The sequence below is a fragment of the Sciurus carolinensis genome, chromosome 2, assembly GCF_902686445.1.
Source record: "Sciurus carolinensis chromosome 2, mSciCar1.2, whole genome shotgun sequence".
In the NCBI taxonomy this organism is placed as follows: domain Eukaryota; kingdom Metazoa; phylum Chordata; class Mammalia; order Rodentia; family Sciuridae; genus Sciurus; species Sciurus carolinensis.
Genome location: NC_062214.1, coordinates 191,755,509 through 191,781,169, shown reverse-complemented (window position 1 = coordinate 191,781,169; position 25,661 = coordinate 191,755,509). Strand labels below are relative to the sequence as shown.

The 25,661-nt window shown below is 55.2% G+C and overlaps 1 protein-coding gene across 1 annotated transcript in view; it reads right to left on the bottom strand.

Moving 5' to 3' along the window:
• Positions 1-1,823: 1,823 nt before the first annotated feature.
• The window catches only part of C2H14orf132 (chromosome 2 C14orf132 homolog), a 41,372-nt gene continuing 17,534 nt past the window's right edge, over positions 1,824-25,661 (bottom strand). The window contains exon 2 of the mRNA XM_047533753.1: positions 1,824-7,750. Within this exon, the coding sequence (XP_047389709.1) occupies positions 7,526-7,750 (225 nt within the window). The 3' untranslated portion in view covers positions 1,824-7,525. The remainder of the gene's footprint in view (positions 7,751-25,661) is intronic.

Here is a 25,661-nt window from a genome sequence, read left to right as displayed (position 1 = left end):
CCAGGGCCGCTAGGGGGCCCATCACAGTCCTAGGACTCTGTCCTTTCCCTTGCCCACCCCCACCTCCTCCAGCCTCACAGGCTTGGCAGCTCAGGGCAGCGGGAGTGTGGAGGATCGTCCTCCCTCCCTGGTCTCCTCACCTCAGCTCCCATTTCTTCCTTTACTGGCTCACAGATGTGGAAGTCTGATGCTATGCTCCCAGGGCCTGGCACTGGGGGTCCAGAGGATGAGCCTGGGGGGCCTTTGTCCTCAAGCATGCACAGCCTGTCCCCAGGGAGGGAGCACGCCAGCAGCTCACAGCAGTCCTGGCTTCAGGACAGAGGGGGCAGCTGCAGAAGCTGGTCACTTGCTTCTCCCAGGCTCCATGCGCCCATGGTCTGCCCCAGGAAACCCAGGGCCTCCCTCGCCAAAGTCAAGATTGTCTGGGAACAGGCACAGCACACAACTGTGTCCACAAACCAAATTCGCAAAACCGAAAGTTCAGTACAAATGCTAGCAGGGCGGATGCGTCTGGGGAGTAGAGAGCCTGGTGGGGGCTGGATCCGCTCTAGCCTCTCAGAACACAGATTTTGGGTTTGTGTTTGATGCACAAACTCCCTTCTCTTGTAAATGGTGACAACGGCCTCCTCTATGGCTTCTAAACCCCGTGCCTCAGCCTTGAGAACGTGGACCCCCGAGGTGGTGTGAATGCTGCCACCAGCCTCCAGGGCCTGGGATGGCGAGGCCCAGCTGCTGGCCACCACAGTGCTGGGGCTGGGGACCTTTAAGGAGCAGAAAGTTGGGGGGCAGGGCCAGCCTTGAGAGGAACAATCGGGAGTCGCTTTCCAGTTCCCCGTCTGCTCCTTCTCCAGACACTGCACCCTCTGCTGCGGGTGCCAGCTGTGCTTGGGGAGAGTCGACGGAGCCCCATGGCCTTAGGGCTCCCGACCCTGACGTTCCAGGCCTCCTCTTGCTGGCCTCATTCCCACTAGTCCATTGGTCAGCTGCCCCAGTTGGCCACACACCCTCCAGCCCCAACCCTCCTGGCTCTGCACCTGCTTCTCCACACGCAGTCCGCCTCCCCCAGGAAGTCCTCAGAGATTCGTCTTTTTGGTGCCTAGGGAGCCCACGCAGGGCCTGACACCGGGAGGCACCTTCTGTGTCTGCACCTCCTCCCTGTTGGCTCACTCACCTGCCGGGCAGTAGGCAGGCTGGGAGCAGCCAGGCTGTGCGCTCCCTCACCTACAGGCCAACCTCAGGGCTCCAGAGTCAGCTGAGAGGAAGCTACCGGCCTTCCTGAGGCCTGAGCCCACGACTGACCAGAATCAGGTTTCCTGTCTTGGTCACTAGTTACATGGCCTTGGGCAGGCAAGCTCTCTATGCCCCGGTTTCCTCCTCTGTAAAATGAGGATAACAGCAGTAGTTACATTGTAACAGCTCACAGAGAGCTCGGATCTGCACCGGACATGGAGCCAGTGCTGTATAAATGTTCACCATTATCAGTGAATGAATGAACTGCATCCTCGAAGCTCCTGTCCTGTTGAGATCACCTGGCCTGGTCGTCCACACATCACTCGTTCATCCTGAGTATTCGCCGGGTGTGCCGTAAACCAAGTGATGCACCAGGTGGTGGGGGCAGAAAGTCGAGAGGCAGAAACCTTGCTGCTGGAGGACACGGGTGGCAGGGGAAACTGACCGGGAAGTGCAGGCAGCCTCGGGATCTGCTAGAGCCCTGCTTGGGAGGGGAGCTGGGGGGCCCCAGCATGGCGGAGACCCTGCCGCGGAGTCTTCCAAAGATGAGCGCCGTGGAAATCAGACAGGGAAGAGCTAAAGCTTTCTGGTTTTTTATTTTTAATTATCATAATAGAAAACGACAACAGCAATAATGCTAACAAAGGGGGAGAGTTCACCACTGGTTTTACACCCTTGAAAGTTACATATTTTTCATCAAAAGGACACACTGGAACCTTACATTAAGAGAGCCTTTCCACCACCCCAGTCCCCGGGTGGTCTCACGGCGAAACCAGGAGCAGGAGTAGCCAAGACCTACAGGAGTAGCTGAAATAACTCTGCATCAGGGAAGCCGCAGGTCGACCGTGAAAACGTTAGCAAGACGCAAACATTTCTGATTCTGTCGGCGTGGTGTCTGCAGATGGCAAGTTACAAGAATTAGGAATTCTGCAAAAGTTTAACTGGTGGGAAGAGCACACGCAGGCCTTCAGTAGGAGGGAGAGAAAAGGGTCAGAAACAGAGGAGGGCAGGTGGCCCTGCTGATCACCGGCCTCCCATGCCACCCCACGCCCAAGCTCCTCCCCAGGCTGTGCCTCAGAGAGGTGCGGGTGGGGCCAGTCCCTGGAGGTGCCAGAGACACAGGCCACCGGTGGGGTCTTCTCCATTTAGGCTGGGGTCCTCACAAAAGCCGCGCCGCGGAGACAGAGTGGCTTGGGATTCCAGAAGTCCCATCTGACTTGCCAGGGGTTCCATGGTGGTCCCCGCCGGAATTCTCTGAGCTCGGCCAGTGGCCATGACCCCTCTGCTGTTGCTGGGAAGGGCTTCTACTTATTCAGAGTCTCACGGATGAGCAAAAGCAGCGCTTTGGAAACACCCTCGTGGTTTTGGAATCAGAGCGTTCGGCCTAGAGCAGGTCCCCCACCTCGGGCCCAGCTGGCCTTCGGGGGCTGCTAACCCTTCGTCATGTGGGTCTGTCCTGTGCACTGTGGAACCTTAGGCAGCAACCCCGGCCCCCAGCCACCAGATGCCGTCGCCACCCCCACCCCACACGCATCAAGTTGTGAAAACCAAAGATGTCTCTAGACATGGTCAAATGTCCCCTTGGGGGCAAAAGTGCCTGCAGCAGAGAACCACTGACCTGGTGGAGTCTGGACTCTGCAGTCAGGTGCCCGGGACCCTCTCTCCTGCAACCAGCTCCACTTGGCAGTGAGCCCAAACCTCCTCGAGACTCGGCCTCCTCCCGTCCTGATGGCTCTGGCTGCCTTCCGGCCAGCTTCCCTGGCAGCCAGGACCATCGGGAGCAAGGGGACTGCTGTGTTGTAAGTGCTGCAGCTTCTCCTGCATTAAGATGTCCAGACCGCAGTGAGAGACTCAGGGGTCAGGGGCTGGGTGTGGAGGGGGACCGGGACCCCCACAGCCAAGGTGGCACATTCTCCTTAGGTGCACCCTGTGCATCTGCTGGGACTTATTCCTGTGGCAAAACAGGGCTCCGACCTCCTCTGGGGAGGCGGAAGTCGGCTTGAAGACCCAGAGGCAGAGCAAGACCCTCACCAAGGCGGGGACGGGGCTGCCCGGGCGGGTGCAGGGCCGGCTGGTGGAGACCTGCAGGCCCAGGGCTCCTCCCCTGCTTGTTTCTGGAATTCACGGTGACTCGACAGACAAGGCAGACCTGGACTCCAGCGTGCAGGCCACCAGCCTCAGTCCTCTGGGTGGCCCTTGGTGTTCCTGGTGGTCACACTCCCTCACCCTGGGAATACCTGCATCTCCACCAGTCACCATGGTCCGTGTGGCTTTGTCCCCTCCCCCAAGAAGACAGTCGTTGCTCCAGCTCTGATCTCAGGAGGTCGCACCGGTAATACCCGTGGTTGTTATGGTTCTGCTTCTCTGGGTTTTGGGGAGAGGCGCCTTTTCCTGCTTGGTGATGGTGGACTTGTGCCTCTGGGCTCTCCACACCCAGTTTGCCTGCCCTCTCCTCTGTCCCTCTCTCTGGGCAGAATGGTCAGGGCCCATGGGCCACTGGGGTGGGAGAGGTTGGGACAGAGGAGTCTGGACCGTTGGGCTCCGTCTGTTCCCCTCGGACCCCTGAACAGAGCTCCTGGGTTTCCCTGTCACACCAACAGTCCCCCCTGGGCTTGCTCTGGGGACACTCCACGTGATCTGCCTGGCGGCCCCCCTTGGTCTTCTGCTGCCGACCCGGGGAACCCTGTGCTTCCTGGTGAACGTGCTGAGCATCAGGCACCCAGGGACTCCTCAGCTCTGCACTCGTTTTCTGGGCAGCCTCAGCGGCTCTCCCTGAAGCTCTGGCCCTGCTCACTGCACGCGAAAGCCTCAGTGCGCGTGGCCATGCCTGCCCCTCTTCACTTGTGACATCCGGCTAAGGTTCCCAGCACCTCTCCCAGGCCCTGGCCTCAGAGGCCCACCCTGCTGTGGCTCTCAGGTGTATGGCTTGCCTGTTTCTTCAACAGAAAAGTGGGGTGACAGTGTGCACCCCTCTACACCCCAGGGGTAACTTGGGAAGTACAGATGCAGCACACCACAGGGGAGACTGAGGAACGGCGGTGGGAGAGTGACTAGGGACATCCCTGCTCATGGTGGAGGGAGCCACCGCTGCAGGAGAGGACCATTTGCCTGAGTCAGACGGTGGTGCTGACGCGCTGACGACTACGTGGGGCCCGTGCAGAGGCGGAGCCTGACACACGCTAACGTGGCCTGGCAGGCTCCCCAGCTCCCACCTGGAATGGGGCTGGAGGCGGACCTGCTGCCTCTGCAGCTTCGTGGAGCCAGCCTGCCCTTCTTCCTGCTCCCTGGGACCCTGGGGACTCCTGCAAGGAGTCGGGAAGGGGTCTCATCTGCCTCTTGACCTTGATCTCCTGGAGCACAGAGAATATTCCAGCAAATGCAGTCCTCTGAGGACCAGCTACTCGAGAGGCAAGCGCCTCCTTCCTCAGCACTGACCCGTCAAACCAAGGGGGAGCTGGGTTCCATCTCTCTTGGGCAGAGGCCAGACCGAGGCCCCAGCTGGGGTCTGAATGAAGAACATCCATTCCCCTCCTCTGGAGAGCCCTGGAGCTCAGAGAAAGGCCTGCGTCTAAGCCAAGGTCAACATGCAACACAGGCTGGGCCCACGACCCTGGCCTGGTGGTTCTGGCTTCGGGGAGCAGCTTTCCCAGGGGGCACTGCCCGAGGGCTCCCAGTCAGGGGTCCCCTTCTGCAGCATCCTGAGAAAGGCTGTCTTTGGGAACCCCACTGGAGCCTTACGAGGAGACCTGTGGACAATCTTAGATGGCTGGGGACAGCATCAGAGACCACCAACTCTAGAGTCAGGCAGAGACGGCATGGGCAGGGGTTGAGGATACCTGGTTCTGGGGATGGTCAGGGACCTGTGAGAGCCAGAGTTGGCCCAGGCCATTCCACGTCTTTCATTTCTTTGAAAGACAAACTGCAGACCCAGGGCCTCTGTAGATCCAGCTTCCCAGTTCCAATCACAGCTCCTCATTTGCATGCTGTGTGGCCTCAGGAAAGTTACTTCACTCCTCTGAGACTCCAGTTCCTCACTGTGTATTAGAGAAATGATGCTGTAAAATAACTGCAAGGATTGGGTAGTGTGTGCGAATGTGGCGCTGTGCCTGCACTCAGCACTCAGGCACAGGAGCCAATTTTTCCCCTACCTGACCAAGACAGGACCCTCAGAGGTGGAGGGAGAGCGCGGCTCACTCTCCGGCTGGAAATCCATCCCTTGCTCCTCACTGTTATCTGTGACGAGGAAGACTGGGATCCACACACCGCGGGTGGACAGGAGGCCCAGGCACCTGGCTGTCCGTGGCTCTGATTGGAGGACAGAGACTTTAATACTGACAACTGGCACTGATGTGTGCCTGGGGGTGTCACAGAGGAGACCCCTGCAGTCACAAGCCCCGGGGACTGGAATGCGGGCGCCCTTTCCAAGGCCCCTGTTCCTCCTGCCTCTCTCCCCCGGTCATGGCAGACACAGCGCCACCTGCCTCTCCGCAGCCACAGGGAGCCCGGGGCTGCTTCCTGCTTCTCAAAGGGCGGCTGGCCCCCGTCCTGGCTCTGCAGCCTCTCTTCGGGTTCCCAGGGAGAAATCTAAGAAGGTCTTGCTGGGAGGCAGACCTGGCCGATGAGGAGGAGAGGCCGGGCGGACACCCAGGAGCCCCCGGTGTGTGAAGCTAACTACCCCGTCCAGCCTGCTGTGTGTCAGTGAGTCCGTGAGGAGTCCCAGGCAGATGGTCCCTGGTCGCGTCTCCCCGGCTGTAAGGGTCAGGCTGGCTCTCCATTCATGGCCTCCACTGAGCAGACGCATTTGCAGATGGCTGCATGGCCGGTCAGAGCTGGCGGCCGCCCACGGCCCTGTCTGGAGGCCAGACTGGCAATCCTGTTATCAGGCAGCTCCCAGAGCCGAGTGGCCACGTCTGGACAACAGAGATGCCCTTTGCCTGTCATCGAGAACACGCATGTCCCCTGGACAGCAGTGACACACACAGGGCTTCTTTACTAGCCTTTAAAGTTTCTCCACCACAGAGGGGAGATTCACGCACCGACTTTCTTTTCTGTGGTGGAGGGAGAAAGGGAGCGGAAAGACACCCCAGGCCTGTGGCGAGCGGGTCCCCTGAGATGCTTTCCGCTCCTCTGCAGGGGGAGTGGCCTCGGGAAGGGGTGGCAGAGGGTGTGCTGGGCCCTGCACGCCCCACCTGCCCCCCTCTTTACTTGGAGCTTCCTTGTTTGGCAGGACCCCCAGGGAAACTGGCTGGGTGGAAGCAGATTCGGACCCGCAGAAGAGCACACAGTATCCAGACTGGCTTAAGATACAGGCTAAGAACGCCCTGCCGTCTCCCACCTGGCCTCAAGACCCCGATGTTCACCCGCAGAGGGCAGCTTCTCCGCCACTCTCACCACCGCGCATAGCGGGTCGGGAAGAGTTAAACACCTTTCAGAGCTGACCGAGTAACTGGCCCAGGGACCACAGGCAGACCACAGCCCTCCCCATCCCATCTGTCCAGCTATTAGGTGGACCTGCGACTTTCCCTTCTCTAATTCCAGGGCTCCTCAGAGAAGAAAGAGTGACTTTGGGCAGCTGAAAAGTTAGCTGCCCGGCAGAAGTGGCTTTGGAAGGTGTCCCCTCTCCTCTTCTTGAAAAGTTCAGGAAGTCCATCCAGCAGTGAACACCAAGGCCCCCGAAACCCCACCGTGTGACCAGTCATCTCCCATCCCTGGGTTTCCTGATGTGCCCGGGACCCATCAGGAGCCAAGTGCCTGGTGACAAAGGCCATTTCCGAGTCAGATCAGGGCAGCCCTATGGCCCTGGGAGATGATCACCAGCATTACCAGGGGCTGAACAGGAAACTGAGCTGGGCTGGAGGGCTGCCCCTGCCCCAGCGCCCACAGGGGGTTTAATAAATCTGTATAAAACATGACCCGGTGTCAGTCATTTACCAGCAGCAAGCAATCACCAAGCCACGTCGCCGTTCAAACCTAACCACCTGTTCCACATGGTCTCCTGCTCTGGAAGCACAGTTCCAATGACCCCCAGCTGGCTCCTCGCAGGCCACACTGCTGGGCCTCCAGGAGCAGGAAGCTCATACTTCCACGTCTGGAACAGCCTGACTGCAGCCCGGGACATCTACCCCCGTGGCTGCCCAGGGATATTCCAGGTGCACGGACTTGGTGCCCGTCAGGTCGTTCAAGTGGTCAGAGCTCCTGGTTCTGAACAAGGGCAAGAGGGGGCCACGTGGAAAGCCTGGCCCATAATGGCCTGGTGCAGAGGGGCCGTCCTGAGTGGCCGGCGGCACCCGTGCCTTCAGAAGGTGAAGGCGTACACCACCCCGACCACCACGATGTTCCCCAGCGTCGCTATGATGGCGATCCACAGCAAGACGGCGTCGTTGGAGGACCGAGGAGGCTCCTCCAGCTGGCCCTGGCCGTTGGAGGCCGAGTGGACGTTGGCGGAGGAGTTGAACAGGGAGTACTCGGTGCTGAAGTCCTCGTTGGGCGAGTCCATGAAGGCTCCTCCCATCATGGGCAGCTGCGAGGAAGGAGAGAGAATTAACAGGCAGCGGGCGGGGGTGGGGCCTCCAGGCAAGGGGTGGGGTGCGGGGCGCGGGGAGCCCTTCCAGGGGAAGCCACCTGCTGCGACAGCAGGCCTTGCCTTCCCCGCGTGTACTGGACAGCGTTTTTCAGTGCACGAAAATGAGCACTGGTGGCAAGGTGTGTGGCCGGTGGCAAGGTGTGTGGCCGGTGCCCCTGTGCCCACTCCAACCACAAGAGCTCCAAGGAGCACATCCGACCGCCAGGGGGGACCCATCAGCACAGAACACTAAGAAAACAGAAGACAAAGACAAAAAGGAGAACCACGATACCCACACAATCGCTGTAACATTTCGATTTTTTTCTTCTCAATGTTTTCTGTACGTGCGTGTATTGGAGGCCAGGGAGACAGGCAGAAGGGTTCACCTCTGTATTAAAAAGTCCATCCAAATCCCATTCCAACAGTTGTGTAGTATTCCATCATAAAAATAAACTCTAATCTAACCCATCCCCTGGAGTTGGAGGCAGGAGTCTCCATTTTTGTCTTTTGTGCGATGCACTGGTAAGGGTTGTGCACCCAGGGATACCTCCCTGCATGCACATTTTTATTTAAGAGGGCAGATGCCACATGCACAATTTCTGAGTCCAGGGTGATGAGCTTTCTGAAATTTCTGGTCCACAGGGACAAACTCCCCCCAGGACAGCACTGCTAGCTCCCCCTGCCCGGGCTGCACGTTGCTGATGTGAGGATGCTGGGCGCTTGTCTCCAGGGACTGGAACTGCCATCTCTAGGCTGAAAGGCTCCCATCTGTTCAATCTGCAGGATGGAGGCGGGGGACGGTCAGTTGCTCACAGGGAGAGGGTGGCCCTGGACCTAAGAGGGACGATGGCTCTAGCCCAGGAGACCAATGTCCAGGCTGTCCCAGGCCCTGCCAGGCCCTCCCCAGAGACAGCGTGGATAGGAATTAATCCCTGGGGTTGGTTCTGGCACCGATTCGGCTTCTGATAAATGTTTCCCTTGAGTGGGACCTGAATGGACCAACAGAAAACAGCTACACCTTCGTGGATGCATGTTTACAGCCTCCGCGACAGTCAGGGACTGTGCCAGAGATATTAAAATACTCACTCACTTCTCCTGGTTGAGGGCAGTATTGCACCCCATTTTACAGGCAGTCCAATCTGTCAGGGTTTGGAGCCAGGGCTGTCTGACTCGTACTGGTGGGTGGCAGATCTCGGTCTCCTTATAAAGCATGACCATTACTGAGCAAGCAAGTTGGGCACTGCTTTGACTGAGCTGGGCAACCTCTGAGGGGCTCCGGATCTGAGGAGCTTGCATTTAATTGCTGACCAAGCGCTGCCCTTAGGTGGAGATATGACAGTGAACCTGGGGTGTAGTGACGGAAAAGGGCCACCAGGGGGCGTTCAGGCCAGGCTCCTCCCAGATGGGGGCCGTTGGACCTGGGGTGAGCCAGCTCCTGAGGGGCATTTACGGCTTACGTGTATGTGAGAGCATGCTACACTAACATACATGTTTTATTATCTCAATAAACAATGACAAATGGAAATGGGACAGACAACAGATGGCAGAGCTCCTTGACACAGGACGGGGTTGCGTCCCTGCAGACCCACGGTAAGTGGAAGATACTGTACATGGACTACGCCTAACCCGACAGGCACCGGAGCTCGGCAATGGCCAGCTGCAGCCTCGGTGGCTTCCCCTCGAGCAGGCGGGGCGGATGCAGCTGTGGCCACCGACACTGCCCAGCATCCACAGAGAGGATCGGGCTTCATATCCAGACCCGGAAACATCCAGACTCAAACTGCAGAGGGCAGTTCCTAGTAAACATGCCTCATTTCCACGCCATGGCAGAGTTAAAGTCCCATGTGAACCACTGTAAGCTGGAGACCGTCTGTGCAGATATTCACAAAGCCTTGACACTCTGAAATAAAAGAACTAGGACTTGTCTTGCCCCCGCTGGTGATGCAGGTCGGATGGGCCGCAGGGGACCTGGCACATGTGAACCAACAGAACTGGGGACAGGGAGGCTGTGCAGAGGGCCTGGTGCCTCTGGGCACAGCCACTGGGAGGTGGCCTGGGCTTTCCAGCTAAGCCCAGCATGCTTCCGGTCTCAGAGCAACAGTGCTGTCCCCTACAGCGCTCTCTGGGTGATCACTTCTTGAGGCCTGTCCCATAACACTGTACCCCAGTAGCTGGAGGCTCTGTGAGGGGGCACCAGATTTATTGTTCTTACTGTGAGACTCTTAGAACCTTGCACACAGTGGTGCCTAATGTCCGCGGGCTGATAAAGATAGCCACTGTCTCCTTTGCACAGACAACTGTTACTCCCACTTGGCTGGTTCTGCCCCTGGGTCACGACCTGGGGCCTCTACAGGACCCACCCTTGTGGACAAGGCCTCCTAGGCCACGGAGGCCACTTTCGGCAGGAAGCCTCTTGGGAAGGGGGTCCAGCAGGGGAAGAGCATGTTTGTCCTCTTGGACACGCTTGGCCCTCTGCAGAATGCAGGTGGCTTGGTGCTCCCCTCCCTCCTCCAGGGCCGTCTGCGTGGGTTTCTAGACAGGTGACCCCGGCTCTGCACGCAGGCTCCGAGGTCCCTCCACCCTGCGGAGATCCCTGGCCGAGCCTGCTGTCTGCCTCTCTCTGGGGCAAACATGAGTTTTGGAAAATTCACTGAAATCGCTGGGGAAGAAACTGGGGACCTAAGCAGAGACTCGTGGGCCACAGAGGCCGCCCCCCCCCCACCAGCCTCAGCAGCGTGCCTCAACCTCCACACCCTCTCTCTGCTTCCCTGTGGGGTTTTAATACCTCCAGGTGCTAGTTTCCTGTAGCTGCAGTGACAAGTTGCCACCACGTCAGTGGCTTAGACGACACTGGTTACTATTTTCTGGAGCTGGAGGTCTCGCTGGGTCACAGTCAAGGTGTCAGCAAGGCTGGCCTCCTGGAGGCGCAGGGCAACGGGGTCTTCTGGCCTCTTCCAGCTTCCAGAGGCCTCGTGCACACAGAGGACTCTTCCGAAGGGCGGTTGAGCAGGCAAGGCTGACCTTGAGGGTCAGCGCTCCCTGGGTGACCACTCAGCCTCCTTCTTAACACAACAAAGGTAACGAGGAGGAGCATCTGGCACCAAGGGGGTGAAAGCTGCAGGAGGGCTCCCTGCAGGCTCCCCAGGGATGGGACAGCCCCAGGCCCAGACGCTCCTCTCTGCCCTGCACCTGCGGAGTGAGCTCAGAACCGCCAGAGGGTATGGCTAGTGTCAGGTTGATCCCGCCACCTCAGTGCCTGGGGCCAGGGGAGACAGGTTCAGAAAGACCTGGGCGAATCCCGCGTGAGCAGATGGCGGGTGTGTCCCTTACACACTGGGCTTAACTTCCGTAAGTGCTGAAGATAAGACAGATGAACGGGTGAGACTGTGGCCGGGGCACCTGAGATCCACAATGACACGGACCTGCCAGTCTCCGCTAGGGTTTGACGTGGCTAACCTCCAGGGGTTCATGTGGTGGAAGCCCCGTCCTCAGGTGGCCATGTTAACAGGTGATGGACCTTTAAGAGGTGAAGCCTGTGGGAGGTCACTGGGCACTGCCCCCTGAAGGGAGTAGGTGGTTCTTGTGGGACACCAGTCAGTTCCTGCAAGAGGTTGTCATAAAAGAGCTTGGAAGACCCCTCCTCATTCTCTGGCTTCCTGTCCCACCATGTGATCTCTCCCTCTTGCCTGTGTTCCAACGAAGATGCCATCTGCCAAGATGTGAGGGCATCCCCAGAGCTGGCCCCATGCTATTTTGACTTTCTGCCTCCCAAATTGTGAACTAAATAAACCTCTTTTCTTTATAAAGTGTCCAGCTTCAGTTATTTCATTACAGTAACAGAAAGCAGACTACTGTAGTCACTTGATAATTACTAATACTCTTCCCTTCTACTGTGCCTGTAGTAATTGAACACTGAGAACATTACTATGCTGAAGCTAAAATGAAGAAATCAGGAGCCAGGCATTGCTAGCCATGTGTTTTTTGTGTGATAAATTAATCAGATATTCATTGGCGGTTGTTGACAGAAGGTCCCCCATGCCTCCAATGTATGCTGAGGTAGGCTGCTGAGAGAGGCTCCAAATCCATCCGCCTCAGGTTCATTGATTTTGTTTAGTGTTGATGTTCTTCTTTTTTTTCTTTGTAAAATAGATTCTAAATTCAAAGTGATGGGTTGGCTATGAAAATGATGTTCGGTAAAAATCTCAAAATGGGACTGCAACAAATGGTTGGTGCTGATTCTGTCACTGGAAGATGGGAAGGTGGACGAGGAGCTGGCTGATGGTCAGAGGGGCGCTGGCTGAAGTCACCTTGGAAGCAGGCAGAGCAAGAGGGTGGCTTTCAAAGGCCACTTGGCCAGCCAGGTCTAACTTTTTTTTTTTTTTTTTGGTTCTGGGGATTGAACTCAGGGTCACCCAACCACTGAGCCACACCCCCAGCCCTATTCTGTATTTATTTAGAGACAGAGTCTCACTGAGTTGCTTAGCACCTCACTTCCGCTGAGGCTGGCTTTGAACTCACGATCCTCCTGCCTCAGCCTCCTGAGCCACTGGGATTCCAGGAGTGCACCACTGTGCCTGGCTAACCAGGTTTATTTTGTCACTTTTTGAGACACCCTTCTGGTGGCATGACTTTGTTGATGGTAGTGACTGGGGTCTCTCAGACCAGAGGTCAGGAGTAGCCCTGAGAACAGGATCCTTGGTGAGCTTTCAGCTTGGAGCAGACTTGGGGGTACAGCCACTAGCCTGGAACACCAGAAGGGAATGTGGCCCGAGGGCACAGAACTGCCAATAAGCTTCCTCAGGCTGAGCTGGACATGGACGATCTGACCAGAGTGTGGGTGGGAGACAGGACTCGGGGGTGGTTTCCCTGTCAGAGGAGATGCTCATGGTTTGTTGAAGAGAGTTCAGCAGGTCAGAGTGGACCAGAAACTCAGCCAAGGTGACCGCTGAAGGTTGTGCTTCCTGGCCACTCTGGACCCACTCTGTCTTCCCAGCATCCCCTCTGCCTAGAGCAGACACCCCCAAAATATGCAATGAACGACTGGATCCTAGGACCATCAGTTAAGAACCCTGAAGGTATCAGACGTGGTCCCAGAGCCAACCTCTCCTTGCTGTGTGACCTAGCCCCACTTCTTCATCTCCCTGAGGTCAAGCATCTCATGTAAAACAGGGAAAATAATCAGGTCTGCTGTGTAGAAATGGGTCACCATGAGGCTCTCCACCAGGTGAAAGCAGCTTTCTGGGGGAGAGGAAAGGGAAGCCACAGCCCAGACGAGACTCCACCCCTGAAGGTCAGACCCTGCCCCTCAAGGTCAGACCATGCCCCTGAAGGTCAGACCACGCCTCTGAAGGTCAGACCACGCCCCTGAAGGTCAGACCACACATGCTCCCTACAGTGCAGCACTCCGATCCACATCTCTGAGAGGTAGGTACTATGTGGCCTGTGGGATGATGGAGGCGGATTTGCCTCCAGCTCATTGCAAAAGGAGACGAAGCCAGATGGCAATGCGGTGAGGTGGTCGTGCCAGTCAGTGGGCAGACAGGCCTCTGCTACTTTGGTGGTTTTGAACTTCATAAAATGAAGAGCAATGCTTCCCCATCCTCCAGTGTTAGAGGTCACTGTGTGGCAGGTGGTGGCTGAGTGTGGCATGGAGGGGTCTCAGAAGAGTGGACATTGGGGCAGCGTGTCCACTCCAGGGTCCTGGGGGTACCCCAGTCTCCATCCTGCCCCAGGAGTGGAACTGTCTGAGGAGTGGGGTGGCCTCAGGCCCCGTCTGTTCCTGCCAAGGAGCGTGTCACTCAGACGTCCCTCCTGGGCCTCTCCAGAGAAGGACAAAATGCTTTCAGAAGGAAATCTTCAGAGCCCAGCTTGAGAGGAGACCAGGCAGACGTCCTGAACAGCAAGCACCTCTGGGACGTGGGCCTTGCCGCTGAACCCTGGGCCCCACCAGACCCCTCTGGTAGGCAGCCATTCCCAGTGCCCAGAAGCCTCCTGGTCTGGCCATAACCAGAACGTGGTGCTCCTGGCTGTGGACCTTAGTGTTAAATTCATCTAGGGGTGAAAACATTTGTGCTGTCTCTTGACTCCAGTGGGCTGTGGCGCTCCCACCAGGCTCTGGGCCCGGAGACCTGGGAGCAGCTCAGATGGAGTGATGGCTAAGGCCAAGCCCTCAGCTCAGAAGTCCTCACCAAATACCTGGAAGGCTAGATCAGCGGTCGATGGGCCTAAAGTGAGAAGCCGTGGGGCCAGGCTTGTCAGAGAAATCACCCCATCAAAACCTCGGATGAAATGCAGAACACGCAGTTCAATGTGAAAGTCAGATGAATGACAAGAAGACCTGTTTTGTTTTTTTTTTGTTTTTTAGTATAAGTATTTCCCCTATGTTGTCCTGGACATACTTATGCTGAATTATTATTTATCTGACATTCGAATTCAACTGGGAGTCCTGTATTTGAATCTGCCATATCTGATAGCTCTGTGCTTAGCCAATTTGAGAAATGTCTGCAGTTTCAGAATCTGTACCAAGGGACACACCCTCAGTTTTGTCTCTTTGGACTGCAGCCCCAGTGGTCTCTGAGTGACCTAGTTCATCACAGAGAAGCCTCCACAAACATTATAAAAACAATTTCTCTCCTTGCTAAAATCTCACGGGGTCCCTATGGCCTCAACACGAGACTGGATTGATTCAGAGTGACAATCCATTCATCCATCCATTAGTCATTCAACAAACACCATGGCTTACTCTTTGTACTAAGAGGTGCTGAACAGACACTAGGCAAAAGCCCAGTGTTGAAGGCTTGGTCCCCAACTCGGAGCCACTGGAAGGTGGTGGGGCCTCTAAGAGGTGGGGCCTGACGGGAGGTCAAGGTCCTCAGCGATGTGCGCTCAGTGGGGGCTGGGGGAACCAGTTACTTCCTCTCTTTTTTGCTTCCCAGCCACCATGAGATGAGCAGCTCTTCTCCACCCTGTGCTCCCTGCCCTGACCTGCTGCCTGGCCACAGGCCCCAGAGCAACGGGGCCAACTGAACATGCACCGAAACCTCCAGATCAGTGACCCAGAATCAGCCTGTCCTCCCTGTCAGAGGGTCATCCAGGGGTCCACAGTGAGGGAAGCTGAGCGACACAGGTGACTGACACACACTGACCTTCTGGTTAGAGGTTAGGGAAGAAGGGCCCTGGAGCCACAGGGCTTCGGGGCAATCCCAGGGCAGGTGCAGGAAGCACCTAAGATGTGTGTGAATCTGCACTCATGACCCCAAGAAGCACAGCAAAGCTCCGAGGGTCAAACTACGACACAAGCCCCCACGCACACGGAGACAGCCCACAAAGGTGCCCCTCAGGACAGCCCCAGACAGACCTGCAAAATTCAGTGTGCTCCAGCACGCACCCTCTGCTTACGAGAGCCAAGCAGACCAACCCGAGCAGCTATGGCAAAACGAACACTCTCCAAAGAACTTCAGCAGGGCCAGGGTTTCCTAGGGCCACCACCAAGCACTGCAGACGGGGGCCTGGAACAACAGGGTTAATTCCTTACAGTTCTGCAGAGGCAAAGTCCCAGATCAAGGTGTTGGTGGGGTTGTGTCCTCTGAAGGCTGGGAGGGAGAATGTTTCAGGACCCCTACTGGCTGGTAGACATCCGTCTTCCCCTGCATCTCTCCATATCATCTTCCCTCTGTGTGTGTCTGTGTTCAAATTTCCCCTCGTTACAAAGACGCCAGTCATACTGAATTGGGACCCACCCCAGAGACCCCATTTTAACTTAACTTTAAACACTATCTACAAATGCAGTCACATTCTGAGGTACGAGGGCTTAAGACTTCAACATATGAATTTGGGGAGGGAGGGACATGGTTTACCAATAACATCTGGCATATCACAGTGTAAAATTAAAAATACTCAGGCTAAAATCCAACGCTATCATACTTCAGGGCTCTTCTCCTAGTAATAGAAATAGAAAATCAGCTTGGACACAGAGAACTTAACACCAGCAACAGTCAACAGGATCTGAATGGCATGATTAAGAATGTGCACTTTTCTCAAGATCCCCTCCCTGGAACATTGACGAAGACAAGTCATATCCTGGGCCATAAAACAAACCTTTACAAGTTTAAACCAATTGAAATTATGTGAAGTATGTCCCCTGACCACAATGGAATTAAACTAGAAATTGGTAACACAGAGACATTGGGAAAATCTCCCAATACTTGGAAAGTGAAATGTCACATTTCTAAATTATCCATGGGTCAAAGGGAAAGTCTCAAGAGAAAGTAAAAACATTGTGAACTGAATAAAAGTTAAAATACAAGCTTTCAAAATTTGTTGATGCAACCAAAGCAGTGCTTAGAGAAGAATTCATAGTATTAAATAATTATAATAGAAAAGAAGAAAGATATCCATAATCAAAGCACCCCCTTCAGAAATGAAAGGGAAGGTGGACATCAAGTTAAACATAAATAAATAGAAGTAATGGATTAAAAGAGTTGAGCAAACATCAATAAAATTAGTAGCAGGAACAACAGAGAAAAGTCCACGAATTCACAATCTGACTTTTTGAAAGGATCAATAAAATTTATAAATGTCTCACTAGACCTAACAAGAAGGGGGAAAACACAAACTACTAATATCAAGAATGAAAAAGTTGGGAAGTTATGAGACTTTGCTAATATTAAAGGGATGATAAAGGATTACTGGAATTATTAAAAAGGACCACATGTCCATATGTCCAACAATGTGAATAGAATGGATCAAGTCCTTGAAAAACACAAACTACCAAAACTTACTCAGGAAGAAAAGATACACTGAACAGTTTTCACTTTATTAAAGAAGTTAAGTTCACAGGTAAAAAAATTCTGGAAAGGGTTTCCAAGTGGATTAACTGATGAATCGATAATAATACCAACTCTCCACACTCTGTTCAGAAAGCAAGAGGAGGGAACACTTTCCAACTCATTTTATGAGACATCTGCCAAATCGCGTCAACGAGACCAGCATTACTGTGCTCTAAAATGAAAGCTATTGTAAGAAAAGAAAACTGCAGATCAATATCCCAATTGAACATAGAGAAAAAGCAGTCAACCAGATATTAGCAAGTTGAATCCGGTAATATATAAAAAGGTTGTACACAGAGGATAGAGTTGACAGAAATACTGAGTCAACATTCAAATATCAATTGATGCAGATGCACATGACATTTAAAAATCAATCAATGTGATTCATACAGTCAAGGCTGAATCAACACTCAAGGGGCAATGAATGTAATTGATATCACACTAACAAGTTAAAAAGAAAACGGTCATATCAACAGATGCAGGAAAAACATTTGACTAAATTAAACATTCATTTATAATAAAAATTCTTAGCAAACTAAAAATAGAAGGGAACGTCCTAAATCTGACAGAGCATCTACAAAATAACTCAGAGTTGACATCATACTTCCTGGTAAAAGATCGAATGCTGTCCCCGAGATCTAGCGGACAGGCAAGGATGTCTGATCCTACCACTCCTGTTCAATATCATACTGGAGGTTCCAGAGAGTACGATAAGGCAAGAAAAAGAAATAGGCAGCACATACTTTCCTTATATACTAAGGAGCTATAAAACTCTAATTGTAGAAGACATGTCTATAAAAAATCCCAAGGAATTTACAAAAAGATCACATACTTAACAAATGAATTTAAAAAGGTCACACTGAGGTCAACATTAAAGATCAATTATATTTCTATATTCAAGCAATAAACAATTGGAATTTAAAATTAAAAACTACTACTTACAATAACTCCACAGAATAATATACTTAGTATACTTCTAACAAAATATGTGCATGATCTAACTGATGGTGGAAACATCAGCATACTGGTGAAATAAAGCAAGGAGAATTCAAATAAACAGACAGAAATACTACGGCATGAACCGGAAGAGCCAATGTTCTGATTCTTCCCAATCAATGTGCAGATTCAGTGACATCCCAGTGAAAATCCCAGCAGGCATTTTTCTAGATGTCTCCAAACTGATTCCAACATTCACATACAAGGTAAGGGATCAGTCACAGTCAGGGCAATTTGAAAAATAATACAGTGGGTGGGCTCACACTGCCTTATTTCAAGACTTATTATAAAATCACAGCTATTAAGATTGCACAGAGGTGGTGAAAGGAGTACAGAATAAATCCACAGTAATGTGGTCAGTTGACTTTAGAAAATAATTGCAAAGACGATTCAGTGGGAGAGGGTGGTCTTTTCAACAGAAGAACAAGGAGATTCCAGGATGCAAGGTACATACGTCTGTCCAGATCTAGAAACACGGATGTGTGAATCTGGAATCTTACACAAAAATGACAGAGCAATGAACGGCGAAACTCATGCTGTGTAAAAAGAAATCTCAAATGGATCTTAGACCTGAATGCAAATGCTGACCTAAAGCTACAATCCCTTTAGGAAAAAAATACAGGAGAAAAATGTCCGTGAGCCCGTGTTGGATCTAAGTTCTTAGATCCCAAACCAAAGCATAATCCATACAAGACATGAGCAAGCTGGACTTCATCAAGATTAAGCTTTTCTCTGATGCTTAAGGGAAGGAAATGACCAGCCACTGATGAGCAGAAAACACAGATCACATCTAACAAAGGGCTTGTCAGCAGACCACTGAAAAACTCGGAAAGATAACAACAAAAAATCTTTGCAGCGATATCGCCAGTCAGGAGATGCCCAGGAGGCAGAGGGGTGAGCGGAAAGATGCTCCATGCCCTGATCGTCAGGGGAACATGACTGGAACCACCTCAGAAAGCCACTGCACACCCTGCAAATGGCAAGTGTCTTTTCTCTTTTTATAGTGACACTGTTAAGTTCTGGCAAGAACGTGGAGCAACCAGACCTCTCAGGTGCCGCATGGCGACACAACTATTTCGGAAAATGGTTTGGCGGCTTTTATAAAGTCAAGCACACGCTCAGTAGATGCTGCAGCTAAGGATGCGAGGGGGCATGTGGACACAGGGCGGGGTCTTCAGAGCCTGCACCAAGCTCAGTGTCCCAAACCATGAGTCAAACAAGTCTCTCTATACAGTCACCTGCCTCTGGCATTCCGTTATAGTGATGGAAAGCTGACTGATACACATGCAGACCGCAGGGCCCCCAAGAGACGGTGGCAACATACCATCATCCAGGGGGCAGCTGAGGAACCAGCATCTGGAGCTCAGGCTCTCTCTACATGCTTAGATTTTACTGCATCTCTGGCCAAGGTGCTTTGGGAATGAGACCCGAGGCCCACCGCGGAAGTCCCTGGGCATTCCCATAGGTCTGCTGGGACTCAGGACCCTGTCCTGCGGACGTGCTAAGTAAGCAATGGTCCATTCCCACCAGAGACCTGTGCACAGATGAACGCTGTGGGCGACAGTTACACACGACAATGCGGCTGAATCTCACTGACATCCCCAGGCGTCAAAAAGAGCACACTCTGCAAGTCTGTTCACATCAGTGGCTGCCGGCAGGTCCGATCTGACCCCCAGGGCAGCATGGCAGGGTCTGGAGACGTTTGATTGTCAGGACGACTAGGGACCTGGCAGCCATCGAGCTGAGGTCCAGGTGCTGCCAAACACCCTGCAATGCACAAGCAGCCCCTGACAACTCGGACTGACCCAGCCCCAGGGTCAAGGGTGCGGGGTTAGGGACCGTGACTTTCACAAAAGTCAAGATCTGGCACAACAAATCTCTGGTGTCAGCCTGGGCTGCTCTGGAGGGTGAAGTCCCTGAGGAGGCAGGAGGGGCGGGCGGCACGTTCACCTGGGGGACGCGCCAGCCTGGTGCTTTTGTGGATCCACTATACTTCATCAGATGTCCTTTAAGAAGATGAGGGCCACGGGACATTCGCTCAGTACCCTGGATTTGGCACAATGACTTTGGAGATGAGCCTCTGGTCAGGGGCCTCGAGCCCTCCGGTTGCTGCCTCCCCCTCTGGGAAGGCTCAGGGCCATCTCAGCTGTCCCTGTGAGCAGCACACCGATGGTCACAGCACCTATGGCCCTAAGGACAGAGACAGTGATGATGCAGGGTGGCCCTGCGGCCACAGGTCAGAGAAGGGGACCCAGGTGTGCAGCTGGCTCCCCACACCTTGGGTGTGGATCTCCAGGACTGCCACCACTGGGACGGGGTGCTTGACAAAAGTGGGCACAGAAACTGCCTTCAGAGAGGACTGTGGTCGGCGCCCCGGGAGCCAGGAGAGCCTGGGAGGGCCGACGGGGCACGACGTGAAGCAGAGCATCCCTGGGCACGCGTGGGCGGACCCTGCAATCCGCCCGGCACTTCAAACTCCGATCCAGGCCTGGCGGGGATGTGCCTGAGCGTCTCCTTGAATTTCTGCAAACACAGTGCGGGCTTTGTCTGCCACAGGCTTCCCGGGGAGAGAAAGGAGAGGGCTCCGGGTGAGGAAGGAGACGCAGCAGGAGACGCACAGCCTGCTCTGGAGAGGGAAGGCTGGGCGCTGGCAGCTCCAGTGGATCCTGGACAGGGCCGGTGCCTGGGCTTGGGGGACACTCCAGTTACCAGCCACCTATGGAAAAAGTAACGAGCAGGTGCCGATCGCACCTGGAGTTAATCACCTGGGAACCCGAAGGGCCCCCCAGGACCACACACCAGCCCCTGGTGGAGAACGGAAGGGCCCCCACCTCCCAGCTCCCGGCCTGGCTCCAGCCACACGCGCTGGTGGAGTTGGGGGCAGGCACCTGGCACGTCTGCCTGGCATGAGATAAAGGAGCAAGGCTGAGGGTGGCTCAGGGCAGATGGTGAAGTTAACCTCCTCCCCCGGGACCTGTGGAAAGTGCTGGAAGAAATGGTAAGGAACGCATGTCTGGAGACTTCCCTGGGGACGGTCACCCCCATCACCGGCTCTTGCCACCCTACACCAAACCCTGACACTGCCGGCTGGATGCCCGGGCCGGGGCTTTCAAAGCCAAAGTGCGCGCGGTAAGGACCGAAGCGGCAATTCCCGGTGTCTGCTCCGTGCCAGGCGTGTGGCGGCCACCTCATGGCACAATGGCATTTGTCATCAGAAGCCCCAGACATGGGTACAGACACGGTCCTCATTTTCCAGGCAAGGACCTGGAGGCACAGATGGAAAGAAACTGAGGTGGGCGCTCAGCCCAGAGGGTACAATCCCTTCCCTGCACACTCAGAGATCAGGGCGCCAAGGGACGGATCAGGAGCCCACAGCCTCTCTGGGCCCGCGGGCAGCGGGCTCTGTGCCGGCCTCTCAGAGGACCCGAGGTGCTTCCTTCCCTCAAGGAGCATCGAGGCTGACAGAGTGCAGAAGTCGCGCCGCAGGACCCCAGACGTCGGGCGCCTGCCAGCACACTGAGCTCGAAGCGCAGCGTGGGTGTTGGTTCAGAGCCCGCCAGGAGCACAGGGTGGCCACCAGGCCAGCTCTCCTTCAGTTGTGCCTCTCAAGGCAGGTCCCACCGGGAGCCCAGGGAGGCGGTGGGTGCAGATCTGGCCTCTGCTGGCCTCACTGGCTCTCCTACTGCCCTGAGCCGAGCATGCCAGTGTGTTCACATGGCCACCTTGTGGCCGGTGGAGCTGCCGCCGCCCAGGGTGCTCCACTGCCCTCCCTCCACTGCCCACGGGCCCTCCGCCAAGGCTCACGTCCCTCCTGAGCCTCTCCTGAGCATCCCCTCCTGAGTAAGAACCTTTCTGGGTCTGGGTGCTGTATCACATATTCACTGCACAACAGCCCAGTGTAGATGGGGAATCAAGGCTCAGAGAGGTATAGGCACTTCCTTGAGCTTACACAGCTCATAAGTGACCAATCAGGAACCCAACTCCAGGCTGACAACTCCTAATCCTCACCACTTCACGCTGAATTAATAGAGGTACACCCTCATTTACTCCTACAACTGACAAAGTATTTATTATATTATGTTACATTAATCACGTCACATTACATTGTTATATTATGTCACCTAAAGTTGTGCACTCGTCTTTCTCAGACCGTGAACTCTTAAGGATACACAGTGAGTCTGACTTCTCTTTAATTTCAGTGCCTAGCACATCTACTTACATAAAGTAGGTGCAGCAAGCATTGTTATTAAAATGCTGGTTTGATTAGTTGCTGTGAATTGAGCTTTGCATGCAGCACATACTTGTAGGAGGAGGTGACTATCAGCTGTGCACCCAACATGCCTAGACCCACAGAAGACCCAGAAAAATAAGGGTATTTTTGGAAAACCTGAGAGCATTACAGAATTAAGAGGAAAAAGCAAATTCGCTCCTTTTGAGTCTGTTGCCATAGTAACTTAGCAGGACGCAGCAGGAGAAGATGCTGTCTCCACAGAGCACATCATCTCTGATTACCGATGAGGAAGGGAAGATTTGTCCTGGGGACACAGAAATGCTGAGTGGGACCTGTCCTCCACGGTCCAGCCCATGGTCCAGCCCACGGTCCACAGTGAGAGCTCAGCAGGCTCCAGGGACCCAGGAGCGCAGCTTGCTTTAGGTGGTTGGGAACCTCATGGAGAAAGAGCCAGAAGCAGCTGGCGTGACCTGGCTGCACATGGCCTCCTATGGGTGGCTTGGCTGCCAGGGAGGACAGATTCCTGCTGGACTCACTGGGTGTCAAGGGTGGGGCAAACACTGGACAGCAGGGAGCTTCGGCCTCCTCTACGGGAACAGCTGGGCAGGCTGTCATAAATCGGCACCATTGTGCCCCAGGGAGGTCCCGAGCATCTCTGGGGCGGCTCAACAGCACCCCTGGGGTGAGACAGGTGTCCCTGTGCTGGCGATGTCCTCTAATCCCATTGGATTTCCTCTCCCGGTGCAGAAGGCTCAGGGCCACAGGGTGACGGTGGGAAGCTCGACTGGTCAGTAGCTGGTTAGCTCAGGGACGGAGCAGACGGTGGACGGAACGTCCACTGCACTCCAGGGGCGCAGGCTGGAGGCCGGGGTACAGAGAGAAAAGCACAAGGTCCCTGATTTGGAGAGCAGGAGAAAGGAGCGGGAGGACAGGAGAAACCCACACTGAGCCCTCGTCCGTCAGAGGGCACGCAGGTCCTGGGCGCAGAGGGGTGGGCAGGGGCACCCCAGGGCAGCAGCCTCCCTCCCCTATTGGCCAGAATTATTTCCAGTAGGAATCGGCCTCGGACGGCAGTAAGAGGCCCGCGCCCACAGAGGTGCCGGTCATTCTGCAGAGCGCTCTTCTAAACGCCAGGTGCTTCAGGTGGACCGCTGTGCTCCGTCCACGGGGCCACCTGATGTGCTCTGTCCATGGGGCCACCTGCATGAGCAGCAAGAGGAAGGAGCAGAGGCGGCTGTCCCTTGCTGACCCAAGCTGGCCCAGGACACTCAGTTATTCCCTAAGCCCACCCAGGTGGGCAGCCGGAGAAGATGCAGTTCAGGAAGCCACGCAGAGTCCTGTGCAGGGTGGGAAGAGCCCCTGAGCGAGACCAGGGCCCAGAAGATCAAGGAAGCGGGTGGCACCCGGGCCCATCCGAGCCAGGGCAGGTTGCTCAGCAGGGTGGGCCCCACCTGAATCCCTGCCGGGAAAGCAAGCCCAGAAGGGAAGCCCAGAAGGAAATGTGGCTTCGCTGCCCCCAATCCTTTCCACCCTGCTCCCGAGGACAGCCGTCCACGTGGGGGCGGCCTGCTGGGGTGGCAGGCTTGGCCTGGGAAGAATCTGAAGCCAGGACCACGGGGAGCAGACACCTTGTCCCACAGCAGCAAATCAACACTGCACTGGGACAGCTCGGTCCCCAGACGCAGGGCAGTCCCTGCCTCACCCTGGATGTTTGCAGATGGCAAAGGTCCTATCTGTTCTGTGTACAGCGCTACCCCTCGTGAGGCTCTGGACAGGGAAGGACCAGGCCACCTCTCTGGTACTGTGTGAGGTGCATGCGGCGGGCATCAATAAAGGCTCACTGTAAGCCCATATTATGCTCCATCAGGAACCTACCTGTTAGAGTGAAAATCATCTCAGACACAAGATCTTGTTTTTCCTGAGAGCATTTAGGGCACCCAAGGGCTAACGAGGCACAGGGCACCCAGGAAAGGGGCGTCTGCCAGCCCAGGAGTGAAGACAGCCACGTCAAGACTCGCGGGTGAGAAGCCCTGGCCCGGCCCCAGCTGCCGTGTGGAAAGGGACCTGTGCCTGCCCCTGCAGGGTTGGCAAGGAGGCTCCCGCCAAGCAGCTCTCCGAGCACAGGAGCGTTTCTGGCAGCTTGGGGCAGCCAGGCAGGTGGATCTCACCAGAGGCGGACGTACTTCCCTTCCTGTTGAGGAAGACAGCGCAGTGACAGGCGTGGGGACGTGGGGTAGCCTCGATCTCCATGGCCCCTTCTGCAACCGGCAGCGAGGGCAGAGGAGTAATTAAGGAAAGGGGACACCAGGCCCCCGCCCTCGCTGCCAGCTTGCTGTCTTGACTGACAGGGAGCGAGTCGAGAGGGTGATGTCATGTTAGGGCTGAGGCGGGAAGGGGGACTGGGGACTCATTCCAGCTCTGTCCCCCATGGGTGGCAGAGCCACAGCTGTGCTGCTTGGAACCCCATTTTCTTTTCCTGACTTGTGGGACACTGTCTCAGCTGCCAGAATGAGGGACAGTGCCAGACGGCAGGGACTGGAGGAAGGGAGCCACTTGCTGGGGGCACGTGTGGGCAGACAGGAACCGCCGCCTGTGCTCTGACTTCTAACTGCTGGAGGCCGGAGGGAGGCCAGCCTGGGGAGTTGGATTAACTCCTCATTAAGGCGGAGTGTGGTGACCCAGGAGAGTTGGAGTAATTGTTCCCTTGAGCACTAGAGGGAAAGCTGTGGATTTATGCTCCTTAAATCTCGTCCCGCCCACGGCGGCATCTGTGGTGTGGAGGCTAGGCTGGGGGTAAGAAGTGCCGGGAGAGAAGGGGAGGTCAGCTTCACGCACACGCTAGCTGAGCCTCCAGGGCATCACGCCTTCTCCAGCTGCCAGATGTCCATCACAGGACTCTGCTCTCTGCTGTTGCCACCTGCTATCTGTCACACACTTAAACAAGTAGCTCCTTAGGTGAATTTATAAGTGGAATAATGTGGTGATAACATGCGTGCCCTGTGGCTTCAGACAACATCAACCTCAGCCCTCCAAGAGGGGACATGTGGGGACAAAGGGCTGGGCCACCTGCCTTCCATATCCAACTTGGTCACCAAGGAGCTGTGTGTCTGTGGACCAACCCTTCACCCTCTCTGGGCCTTCCTTTTGTTGCCTGTAAAATGGGGATGAGAACACCTGCCTCGTCCAGGTGCCGTGAGATGATTTAAGGATCTGGGCACAGTGAAAATCCGGGCACTGAGCAGAGCCCCGCACAGGCGGGCGATGATTTCCTAGGCCACCGTGATTTTAGTGTTGGCACTATCAGTAGCAGGGGGCAGTGGTGGCCATCACTTTCTTTTTACTGTTTGAAGAAGGTGCACATTCTGGAAAGAACTTCTTCAAGTTCAAGAACGATGAGCTGACTACCATCCTTCCAAACCGAGTGTCTGCAGTGAGCGTACCCAGACCGAGGGAGCTGCCGGGCAGGTGGGAAGGTGCGCGCTTGGCCCGCCCCTGGCACCCCGGAGCCTCAGGTGTCTGAAGGGAGGAGTGGGAGGCTCGGCCCTCTGGAGCGCCTGCCTCCGTGGGGTTCGGACAGGCAACGGGGCCCCTGGGGATGCTGGGAGGAAATCCAGCGGGTGGGGAGGCAGGAGGAGAGAGACGGTGCCACAGGATGCTGCCCTGTGACTGCGGCCCTGACCCAGCCGCAGCAGGACGGGGCGCAGGGGTGGAACCCCGCTCCTGCACAGCCTCCACCATCTGCCCCTCCGCAGGCCGCCGAGCACCACAGCACAAGGCTCCCCACATGTGGACAGGCCAGCCGGGCACGCTCCGC